Source organism: Schistocerca cancellata, chromosome 2 (genome assembly GCF_023864275.1).
Source record: "Schistocerca cancellata isolate TAMUIC-IGC-003103 chromosome 2, iqSchCanc2.1, whole genome shotgun sequence".
Taxonomy (NCBI): domain Eukaryota; kingdom Metazoa; phylum Arthropoda; class Insecta; order Orthoptera; family Acrididae; genus Schistocerca; species Schistocerca cancellata.
Genome location: NC_064627.1, coordinates 320,368,655 through 320,381,363, shown reverse-complemented (window position 1 = coordinate 320,381,363; position 12,709 = coordinate 320,368,655). Strand labels below are relative to the sequence as shown.

Genomic DNA, 12,709 nt, shown 5'->3' with positions numbered 1-12,709 from the left:
TTATAAATATAAGGTTTGAATTTTTGGTGTACTAGGGATATTTTTCTCTCCCAGCGTTACTTTTAATTTTGCAGCCCAAGTCTCTCCTTTTTCTATGCAATCCTCCTTTTTCCCTAATTTTTCGTAAATTTTTGCGCATTTGAAGTATTCACAATGGTGTCCGTTAAATGTTGCTCATGTTCCCTTTTTCCTAACTTTTTAACCTTGCTGCATCTCCGACCGGCAAATTAACTAGTTCTAGGTGCACTGGCACACGTCCCACTAAGCGGATCCTGCCACAGAGTCCAGTCGTCTTGCACATTGAACGTTAGTAATTGATCTCTCGTATTACACTGTAAAATTTCTTTTAGAGTACCGCGCTGCAGATGATAAGTTATCCTACTTGCTGATTTTCGCTAGGTCCAGTTGCACTTCTGGACGAAGTTGTCCTCCAGACAGATTTACAAGCTTCTTTCTCTATTCTTACTAAATTTTATAAATAAATTTGTTTCGCTGATGGAAACTTCGTTCGTACTTGCTGGTCCACGTTTCAAATGCAACGAGTAATTTCGCGTCCTTGTAGCTTAATTCCTTTACTTTTACCACCGTGTCGTTCATAATTTTTTTTTAAGGGATTTCTTTCTCGCAAAGGCAGTTTAACTTTCTTTTAACAAATCTTACACCAAATTCTGTGCTAAGTAGCCTATAATTCTTGTACGTTCTCCTTTCTTTCTTTTATGTTCAGTACTATTTTAACCTCCCTCTTCAACATTTAAATTAACCAGTAGGCATGATAAAGGCACTTAATATTTTACCATCTTCCCAGTCCCTGGTTGCTGAATTGTCAAGTCCTTACTTTTTGTACATTGACGATAAAGGTTTATTTGTTATTCTGTCCCTTTCTTTCTGATTCTAATAACACGGTGAAAACTATATATAATGCAAAAATGACAGTCTATAATCTTTTCTTAAAGACAGTTGAAGCTTTATCCGGAGATAGTGAGAAAGTATTCCTCCAAAAGCGTGTGACATACATTTTGCGTTTGATTTCCTAACATTAGTGTGAATTATAATTATTCATTTTTCTAAGTCCTTCATCATTTGATCGATTTCTTCTTCAGTAGGCCTGCTGAATAGACATCCCTTCTCATACAGGTTTCCGACCATCTTCTCTTTTCTCTGGGCTCTCCTCCGTGCTAAATGAGTGCATTTAACATTCTTTAACCTATAGTTCCCAGTTCTATGCAGCTGTATTTATTCTACCTTTATGTCAAGTCACTTTTTCAAGAAACCATTATTTTTCCTAGTATTTTCGCGCTTCTTTCTTAACTTTTTCTAGTTTCGCTTGTTTACATGCCATGTTAATTCCTCTCGTAGCGGATTATCCCTTTTCTTATCTACAGCATTTACACAGAGCAGTTGTTCGTGATCTTTTTTACCACTATTTACCGTATATCTTAATATCGCGTGATGTTTCGTGAAATCTGGTAAAGATTAAAAATTAATAAAACCGGTGGCAGTGTCCTGGAGGACATAATAAAAATACTAATTCGGAAAACTTTGACAGGAAGGCTCTTCATTAGGAGTTCATCTATCAATGAATTCTTCTTACGACATACATTAGTATTCAGCGTGTGCTTGCCAGGTTCCTAATACCTCTGAGGGGGACTGCCCGCTTCCAATTCATGTTTACGAGCAAACACTGCTATAACTAATACTCAGAGATAAACCCTGCCCAGTACTAGACAGAGGAGCGGGCTCACTAAAAGTTCTCTGTTATACGACTGACGCGTCGTTATATTTGAAATGTCAGACGGGAAATTAAGGGTCACACCTCCGCAGCGTGGAGCTCGAAGCGCCAACGGTCTCTTTAGGCGTACTCATGTGGGCGAGGCCAGTATTTTGGAGGTGATAGAACACTCTGTGTTGATCGGAAATCAATTATAGTCGAGATTAATGAGACACAGAGTGGGTTGAGAGAGTATTCTCACGCTTGTGACCTCTGTCACTGTACAGACGAATAGGGCAGGACGTACCGCTGTTTCTTTCTACCCCCACACACCAAAATAATCTAAAGATGTCATGAGATTAAATAAAATGTTTCCCATTTGAGTATGTGAAACTATAGCTACATCTCATCTTGCGTAGTGTGTAATGTCTCAGAATTCCCATTGTCGCCAAACGAAACTTGTAGTAGCTACATATTAAACGTTTCCTTTTCACATAAATTTCCCTACTTATAACAGGATATTGAAGATTTTCGCGAGAGCAATTGTCTCTGGTTTGGTACCCATCTGTAGGCTTCTGTAAATATGTAAGGACAGAGAGGAAGATTATGTATGAAGTACGGGGTGCCTAGAATAATTTCAAATAACTTTTGATATGTTACAGATTTCGATAATCCGTTTTCATCTAATCAAATAGTCACACTGCCCTCACATAACAATGACCAGATGGGTCAGTGTAATCTAATCAATCACCGGAATAAGGACAGTTCTAGCTGAACAAAATCGGAAATGTAGCTATATCATAGGCGTTACACCAAACTGAATATGTTGAATGATACATTAACAGCATATTTACATCACTTTCCAAGGTAAAATATTTCGCAGAGGTAGGAGATAAGTAAATAGCTTTTATTGTACTTCACAGACTGGCGTGCGGAGTAACCAATATCTAAGTAAAGCAGGTTTATTGGGACGTACATCGTATTTATTTACGGTATATTAGTTGTAATACGTTTTCATTGTTGAATCGTTACTTTGAACGTTGTTTTACATCTTCAAGGATTTTCACTCTTGAATAAGTACTTTATATGGATTACATTAACGAAATTTTACGGTTAAGTATCAATAGCATCAGAAAGAATCACAAAATCGCTTACGGGTAGGCGTCATTCAGTCTGTACCATCTTTATAAATACATTAAATACGCTTCGCGAAACCGATCTATCCAAACTAAAGATATTCGAAGTACTAACACTACAACGAAGTGGCGGGAATAGCGATGTTGTAACGACGGCATTATTCAACAACCTAGTCCTCTAAAAATTCAGTTATAACTATCTTATGAACAACATTCTGTAAATGAACAAATTTAGCACAGCCCCCTCCGAGATACTTCCCCCTATCCTCCCCCCCCCTCCCCCTCCGGCGTCGCAAGTACGCACGTTCTCAAGACCTGCACCTGCATAAACAATAGACATTGGTTCCATTACTCACTCAGATTCAGAAAGCAGCAGGAATTGATGAAGTATCTCCTTTCTCAGAGAAAACATTGTACCACTTACAGTGATACTGCATAATATGTTGCCTGGCGCATTAGTCAGTCCACCTGAAGAACAGAAAAAATAAAGTTTACATGCCAGAATACACCTAGCACTCTTCAGCGAAATGTGCACTGATTTGAAACTTCCCGTCTTTTTTTTAACACCCTACACATAGTCACTGTGCGTAGAACTGCTCATAGCACTTTGGAACTCTCAAGTGTTTCCTTACCTTGATTTATGTGATTTTTTACAACCACTCTCCACAATGCTCGGTGGCTGCTGTCTAACTGATCTTGGTTTAGCTGTGATTGTTCCTTCGCATTTTCACTTCACATTCACATCACTAATAGTCAACTTTATCAGCTTTAGAAGGACTGAAATGTCCTTGGTGGATTTGTTACTCTTGTGTCATACAATGACTAATCCACGTTCAAAGTCACTGAGTTCTTTTGACTGAACTATTCTATATTACAGCTTCTCTGCTGACGACTCAATACTCCTTGCCTCCTTTTATGCTGTTGGCTCCACCTGTCATGATATCTAGAGATCAGTCCCACTTTACATGGGGGTTTTGAACAGTTAATGCATATAACTGGTGCATCAAAAAGGACTTTACAACTTTGTAAACTCCAACTGATTTATTCATTTAACTTACAGATATGGTTGTGGTATCGTTTTATAGCAAAACACATGAAGTTTTTTTTAGCTGATAGCTAAACGGTTCAATGTGACATCCATTGGTTATACAGCACGCATCCCATCTGAAGCCGATATCTTGCCAAACTTGGAACATCATTATCAGGTATGACCTGTCCAGTTGCGAGGTAGATTCTAGCTCTGAGCTCTGGTAGAGAAGGTGGTAAGTCGAAAGATGTCAGATCCGATGAATGTGGAGGCCATGCAATTGGCGCACCTCGGCCCATCCAATTACCTGAAACCAGAAATTCAGGAAATCAGGCAATGGAGAGATAGTGTGGTGGCGTGTCATCCTGTATAAACTTTACACTGCATTAATGCTCATTAACATCACCCTGGGGAATTAAAAGGTTTTCCAGCATATCTAAGTGCGCTATTCCGTTGGTAGTTTTGTTTTGGAAAAAGAAAGGCCTGTAAACATTGCATTTCCTTAATGAACGAAGCACAGTCCATTTTGAGCTATCACGTTCGTGTTACAGGGACTTTTTTTAGATTTTTCACTGCCCCAAATCCTACAGTTGTGTTTTCTAACTTTAATACTTAAGTGAAATGGAATCTTCGTCCAACTGGTGTAACATTTCCACGCAGAAGTCCTTACGAACAATCCTATCAGTGTCTTTTAGTCCTTGCAGCATTGTAAACTAGTATGGTTTGAGACCCAACTTTTTTCTTAACGTCGGCCAAACAGTAAATGTGGGACATCCAGGTCTCAAGGAGGACATAGGGTCGATTTTGTTGGACTGTTCACAAAGCTTCGGTGTCACTTGCTCTACAACATTGTCAGACGCACGGGGACGACTTGAGGATCTGTTATGTCTTATGAAACATCCAGTTTCGAAGAAACACTCCTGCCACTCTTAAATAGTACGACTATTGGCAGAATTGTTCCTACTGTGTACGAAAGTTACGTCGCACAGCTGCTTCAGACTTTGACTCTTCAAACCAAAACACGTAGCGAGCACTCTCGGGACTGGTAACGGCAGCCATCTTTGCTTCAACTACAGCTAGCGCTTGCAGTGGCGCGATTCTGTGCTAGCATACCACGTCAATCAAAACTTGACCTATTTTCTTTCAAGATGACACCAAGACCAAGTCCGTCTGTCATACCAATAAGGATTCATCCTGTATATTTCATCTTATGTACTTTCCCGTTAAGCCTAGTTTACACGACGACATTGGGTTGCGCTGCGCGTTGCGTGGAATGAGTTGCACGCAAGTGGTTTCATATATGACTGTAGACACGGCGACACCAGTATACACTTCAGTTTCGTGGTTTTGTGGGTCTCTGAGTTGTGTCTGAAATGAAAGTTTTGGCAGCTGCACGCCGCACGAGTTGTGATGGAATTAAAGCTTGTTGCATGGAATAGCTGTCAAAGGGAAAAATAAGAAACGCGTTTATATTCGTGACTGGATGAAGATAAGACGTCAGCTCGGTTGCTCAGCATCCTTGCTGAAATAATTTATAACGGAAGATCCAAGAGATTCTTTTAATTATCTTAGAATATCACCATAACTGTTCAGGTTTCTTCTAAATAGAGTTAATTATGCGATAAGGAATAAAGGTGCTGTAAAGCATGAAGCACTGTCGCCAGAACTGAAATTACATATCATATTGCGTGCATTACAATCGAGAACACTCGGCATGCTATAAGATACGGTTGTAGTTGGTGATGACGCTATTTCATTAACACCAATAATTATTAACATTAACATTAGCAACAATAATTACTCGAAGCAGCCCGCATTAAGAAGAGAATGGCTTGAAGATAGATCTCAACAGTGGGAATATTTCAAAATTCTAACATATTTGAATGGGGAGCACTACAGCGACGTTTTAAATATATGAATATTGAAAAAAGAATGCAGCTTCCTGAATATGTATAGGCTTCCCTCCTGTCAACAATATTCCTTAACAAAGAGTTGGCCAACTCGAACAATGGGATTTTAGTGTTGTAGACGAGAGCACTGCCACAGCTAGAATTACACTTGCTTGTATTTTTCTTAATTCAGTTGTATATGTGCTCCTAACTCTAATTTTGCCCTGCAGCTCAGATATTGTCAAACCATCTATGTTATGATCGCACATGACAGTCTCAGCGGCAGCAATATGTTGCTTATTTTTGTAATCAGCATCACTGAAATCCCACAAACACCTATGCAAAGCATAGACATCCAAAAGGCGAACATTATTCTCCGTTCTCCACTTCAATTTCAGTTTGCCTACACTCTACGAACACACATAACCTCAAAACTCGTGCAACTAGTGTCGCCGAAGTTGGAAATGCCGAAAGTGTTTAGTTTCACCAACGAGTTGCAAAACGCGTGGCGCGCAAGCGCAGTGGCCGGTAGCGCAGTTGCCTGCAACCTCGTGTCGTCGTGTAAACTAGGCTTTAGCCACCCTCGTTCTGTATGAAATTATGATGAATACTGGCGATTTTCTCTTTCAGGGCGGTGTGATTCGGACACGGAGTCCGAGCCGGGCATCCCACTGAAGCGCAAGCAGCGGAGGTCGCGGACCACGTTCTCCGGAGACCAGCTGGAGACGCTGGAGCGCGCCTTCCAGCGCACGCAGTACCCAGACGTCTATACTCGCGAGGAGCTCGCCCGCAGGACCGGGCTCTCGGAGGCGCGCATACAGGTTTCTTGCTGGCGCATCTGGTCGTGCTGTATCAGCTGCGCCTAACTTAACACACACCTCTTGTTCTTACACTGTTACGACTGATTTTCTGCATTTCATTCTAGTATACCAAATACACTACTGGCCATTAAAATTGCCACACCACGAAGACGACGTGCTAAAGACGCGAAATTTAACCGACAGGAAGAAGATGCTGTGATATGCAAACCGATTTCTCATACACAAACAGCAGTTGACCGGCGTTGCCTGGTGAAACGTTGTCGTGCCATCACGTTTCCGACCTTGATAAAGGTCGGATTGTAGCCTAACGCGATTGAGGTTTATCGTATCGCGACATTGCTGTTCGCGTTGGTCGAGATCCAATGACTGTTGGCAGAATGTGGAATCGGTGGGTTCAGGAGGGTAATACGGAACCCCGTGCTGGATCCCAACGGCCTCGTATCACTAGCAGTCGAGATGACAGGCACTTTATCCGCATGGCTGTAACGGATCGTGCAGCCACGTTTAGATCCCCGAATCAACAGATGGGGACGTTTGCAAGACAACAACCATCTGCACGAACAGTTCGACGGCGTTTGCAGCAGCACGAACTATCAGCTCCGAGACCATGGCTGCGGTTACCCTTGACGCTGCATCACAGACATGAGCGCCTGCGACGGTGTACTCAACGACGAACCTAGGTGCACGAATGGCAAAACGTCATTTTTTCGGATGAATCCAGGTTCTGTTTACAGCATCATGATGGTCGCATCCGTGTTTGGCGACATCGCGGTGAATGCACATTGGAAGCGTGTATTCGTCATCGCCATACTGGTGTATCACCCGGCGTGATGGTATGGGGTGCCACTGGTTACACGTCTCGGTCACCTCTTGTTCGCATTGACGGGACTTTGAACAGTGGACGTTACATTTCAGATGTGTTACGACCCGTGGCTCAACCCTTCATTCGATCCATGCGAAACCCTACATTTCAGCAGGATAACGCTCGACGCATGTTGCAGGTCCTGTGCCGGCCTTTCTGGATACAGAAAATGTTCGACTGCTGCCCTGGCCAGCACATTCTCCAGATCTCTCACCAACTGAAAACGTCTGGTCAATTGTGGCCGAGCTTCTGGCTCGTCACAATACGCTAGTCACTACTCTAGATGAACTGTGGTATCGTGTTGAAGCTGCATGGGCAGCTGTACATGTACACGCAATCCAAGCTCTGTTTGACTCAATGCCCAGGCGTACCAAGGCCGCTATTACGGCCAGAGGTGGTTGTTCTGGGTACTCATTTCTCAGGATCTATGCACCCACATTGCGTGAAAATGTAATCACATGTCAGTTCTAGTATAATATATTTGTTCAATGAATACCCGTTTATCATCTGCATTTTTTCTTGGTCTGACAATTTTAATGGCCAGTAGTGTCTAATTTGCAAAGCCATGCCCAAAATGATGATGTGCTCTCGGTTTTCCAGCCAGGTGGCAGTACTGAGATACTGCGAAGTTTTGCCGAGTGTCATATTCATTTTCTTCTGGCGAAGTGTCGATACACTGGGGAAGTTGCTGTGCTTTACTCGACTGAGGGGTGGGGGGTGGGGGGGGGGGTGGGGGACGTCTCCACCTATTCGGGTCTTGTGCAGCCGATAGCAGTGAGGAAATAGGGCGCAGCAGTAGGGTGATGGAACCAGGGGCAGAGGAGATAGAGGAGTGAGAGAGACATGCGTTTAACGTCTCGTCGACATGGTGCTCATTAGAGACGGAAGGTTGGAGAAAGAAATCGACCTTGCTCTTTTCAATGGAACCATTCCAGGCTATGCCTGCAGCGAGTTAGGGAAATCGCGAAAACCTACATCTGGATTGCTAGACGAGGATTGAATCGTCATTCACCCAAATGCGCTACCTCGCTCGGTGTGGACTGAAGGATCCTCTCGAATAAATAAAGGGACTTCGACAATATCTCGACACTTCGCCAGAAAATGACGAGTATGACAATCGTAGAAATGTAGCGGTAACTCAAGAGTGCCACTCCGCCGAAAACTGGGGTACTTTACGTCAGTAGTGTACATCTAGAATTCTACCTTCGCCATGAGCCATATAGTGTGGAACAGCGTAGTATTTAAAATGATTGTTTCAGAAAAGATCGATTTGAACTCTCTTATCAAAATGAGGCTGATACAGAATGAAGGTCAGTCTGCGAGTGACGGTGTGACAGGTTCGCCACCAGCGCGCCGGTTTGTTATTCCGAGGTGCCCGGGTTCGATTCTGGGTGGGTTAGAGATTTTCTCCGCTCAGGGATTGGGTGTTTGTGCCGTCTTCATCATTCTCATTTCATCCTCATCGACACGAAGGTTGCCGAAGTGGCGTCTCCTCAAAAGACTTGCACCAGTCGATCAGGTCTACCCGCCGGCAGGCCCTCGCCACACAACATTTCATTTCACCGCTGTGACAGTTTATATAGACGAATGCTCATCCTTTTCACGAAATTCTCTCAAGTTAATATTATTGAAGCTATAGGAAAAACTCGCCGAAAGGTGTAGCAAGGAACTGATAACGATCGTTATCCATCGATGTACACATCCTCTGGTCCTCCTAATGTCTATGGTTCTCAGGCTCATCCATTCTATAAGGTTGAGAAGAAAAACTTGTGGTTCTTGTCAACCTCTAAGTAACTGCCTTATTTTTCACGTATAATAAGATTTATTATACGTAATTTTTTCCTAACTTGAGTTACTAGTATGACTTTTCTGTTGCTAGACGTGAAGTAGAGTGTTACACCATCGGGAACTAACAATTGAAAGTGATATTTTAATTCTCCTATTATACTGTTTCGAAAATAAGTGTAGATGTCAGTGAAGTCTGGGTATGGCAGTATTTACGAAGAAACTGTGACAACACTATTTGAGTGTACAGAACATCGTCATTAAGGTGTGATACAGCATTGCTTGGTGTTCAGCTGTCACACTACTTGCACAGACCTCTTCAGAATCCCCATGGTTCCGACTGATCGTTCCCTTTCTTGCGTTCGCCTAACATCTCACAGGTCATTGATAAATCTGATAGTATCTCAGGAGATATAACTTATTAAGACAAACTGCCGGATGACCACTATCTTACAATAAAACATCTTTGAAACCTTTGTCATATATCCTTAAACACTGTATCTCTGCATCAAGAATGAGATTTTTCATAAAGCAAATCGGACAGCGAGAGCCTGTTTTGGGCTGTTTCTGGATAGTGTCTTTCGAACCCACTATAAGTTACTTGTCTAGATAACGTTCAAGAGTTTAGACACTACAATGCTAATTTGGGCACTGTAAAAGCTTTTCAGTTTTATTATCCTGTGTTTCAAGAAGAGAAAAAAATAGTTCTTGGAGTCCTGTTATCAAAGATTTAATTCTTTTCAAAATAACACTTCTGTTTACAATTGGCTAGTATTCAGGACGAATGCGATTCACATCGCCACCCACACGTCCAGATTTAGCGTTTTCATAGTTTCCATAACTCCTTTCAGACGGATTCAAATATAGGTTCTTTATCAAAGCAGCAGCTTATTTCCTCATCTCTTCATCTTGCTTTAACTCTATACCGACAAGACATTAATTTAAATGTGCCTCTATACTTATCCTAACACAGCTACCTCATGGTTTGTGCTGACATACTTCGTACCATGATTTGCAGTATGTTTATAAAACGGTCACTTTAAGAACGGGACACCTTAATACTATCAATGTGGAAACTTACAGGGTGTTTCAAAAATGACCGGTATATTTGAAACGGCAATAAAAACTAAACGAGCAGCGATAGAAATACACCGTTTGTTGCAATATGCTTGGGACAACAGTACATTTTCAGGCGGACAAACTTTCGAAATTACAGTAGTTACAATTTTCAACAACAGATGGCGCTGCAAGTGATGTGAAAGATATAGAAGACAACGCAGTCTGTGGGTGCGCCATTCTGTACGTCGTCTTTCTGCTGTAAGCGTGTGCTGTTCACAACGTGCAAGTGTGCTGTAGACAAAATGGTTTATTCCTTAGAACAGAGGATTTTTCTGGTGTTGGAATTCCACCGCCTAGAACACAGTGTTGTTGCAACAAGACGAAGTTTTCAACGGAGGTTTAATGTAACCAAAGGACCGAAAAGCGATACAATAAAGGATCTGTTTGAAAAATTTCAACGGACTGGGAACGTGACGGATGAACGTGCTGGAAAGGTAGGGCAACCGCGTACGGCAACCACAGAGGGCAACGCGCAGCTAGTGCAGCAGGTGATCCAACAGCAGCCTCGGGTTTCTGTTCGCCGTGTTGAAGCTGCTGTCCAAATGACGCCAACGTCCACGTATCGTCTCATGCGCCAGAGTTTACACCTCTATCCATACAAAATTCAAACGCGGCAACCCCTCATCGCCGCTACCATTGCTGTATGAGAGACATTCGCTAACGATATAGTGCACAGGATTGATGATGGCGATATGCATGTGGGCAGCATATGGTTTACTGACGAAGCTTATTTTTACTTGGATGGCTTCGTCAATAAACAGAACTGGCGCATATGGGGAACCGAAAAGCCCCATGTTGCAGTCCCATCGTCCCTGCATCCTCAGAAAGTACTGGTCTGGGCCGCCATTTCTTCCAAAGGAATCATTGGCCCATTTTTCAGATCCGAAACGATTACTGCATCACGCTATCTGGACATTCTTCGTGAATTTGTGGCGGTACAAACTGCGTTAGACGACACTGCGAACACCTCGTGGTTTATGCAAGATGGTGCCCGGCCACATCGCACGGCCGACGTCTTTAATTTCCTGAATGAATATGTCGATGATCGTGTGATTGTTTTGGGCTATCCGAAACATACAGGAGGCGGCGTGGATTGGCCTCCCTATTCGCCAGACATGAACCCCTGTGACTGCTTTCTGTGGGGACACTTGAAAGACCAGGTGTACCGCCAGAATCCAGAAACAATTGAACAGCTGAAGCAGTACATCTCATCTGCATGTGAAGCCATTCCGCCAGACACGTTGTCAAAGGTTTCAGGTAATTTCATTCAGAGACTACGCCATATTATTGCTACGCGTGGTGGATATGTGGAAAAATTTCGTACTATAGAGTTTCCCAGACCGCAGCGCCATCTGTTGTTGAAAATTGTAACTACTGTAATTTCGAAAGTTTGTCTACCTGAAAATGTACTGTTGTCCCAAGCATATTGCAACAAACGGTGTATTTCTATCGCTGCTCGTTTAGTTTTTTTTTTTTCTTTATTGTAATTTGAACACCCCATACAAGGTGGGCTGGCAGCGGAAAAGTTTACTCCGCTCTTCAGCCATAAGCAATACAATAAAAGAGAAAGGGAGACAGAAAAGTAACAGACTAGCGGTTTAAAAAACAGTAGATACAATAATTAAAAAACATGAAGCCGTTCACACTCGACGAAACAAACAAGAAAACTGTCGGCACTGTGCACAAACACTGACGAGTTAGACGACACATGTGAACGAAGGAGCGTGGACGGCGAAAAACACTGATGCACAAACACGACGGCACAGACACTAAACCGAGGGCGATGATCTCCGGCGCGCGAATGTTCACTATGCGAGTGCGAGTCCGGGGACCTGCCAAGAGAGGAGGAGGAGGAGGAGGAGGGGGAGTGGGAGAGCGAGAGGGGAGAGCAGAGATGCCACGGGCTGGGGAGATAGGGGAGGAGGGAGGAAGGGGGAGGGGAAGCCCGGGGGAAGAGGGGTGGAGGGAGGGGACGGGGGAAAAGGAAAAAGAAGAGAAGAGAAGAGAAGGGAGGGAGGGTGCCGAAAGGAAAGGACACCGGAAGTGGGGGGTGGGTCAGGGTCAAAGTTGATAAGAGGGGTAGATGGAGGGGACGAGGACATCATCAGGGAGGGGGAGCTGGCGGAAGCCACCTTGGGAGAGGGTAAGGAGGGTGGAGAGATGGAGACCGGGTGGGATGTGGGAATACAGGCGCGGCAGCGGGTGGGGGTGGGAGAGGATCGGGGACATGAGCAGGTGAGGAGGATCAAGTTTACGGGAGGTGTACAGGATCCGTATCCTTTCAAGGAAAAGGAGGAGGTGAGGGAAGGGGATGAGATCATACAGGATCCGCGTGGGGGAGAGGAGACGGATGCGATAGGCA

At 43.5% G+C, this 12,709-nt stretch overlaps 1 protein-coding gene across 1 annotated transcript in view; it reads left to right on the top strand.

Annotated features, from left to right (window-relative positions):
• LOC126145312 (protein gooseberry-neuro-like) overlaps window positions 1-12,709 on the top strand; it is a 435,017-nt gene that overhangs the window by 334,114 nt on the left and 88,194 nt on the right. The window contains exon 4 of the mRNA XM_049915549.1: window positions 6,391-6,581. Coding sequence (XP_049771506.1) covers window positions 6,391-6,581 — 191 coding nt within the window. The remainder of the gene's footprint in view (window positions 1-6,390; window positions 6,582-12,709) is intronic.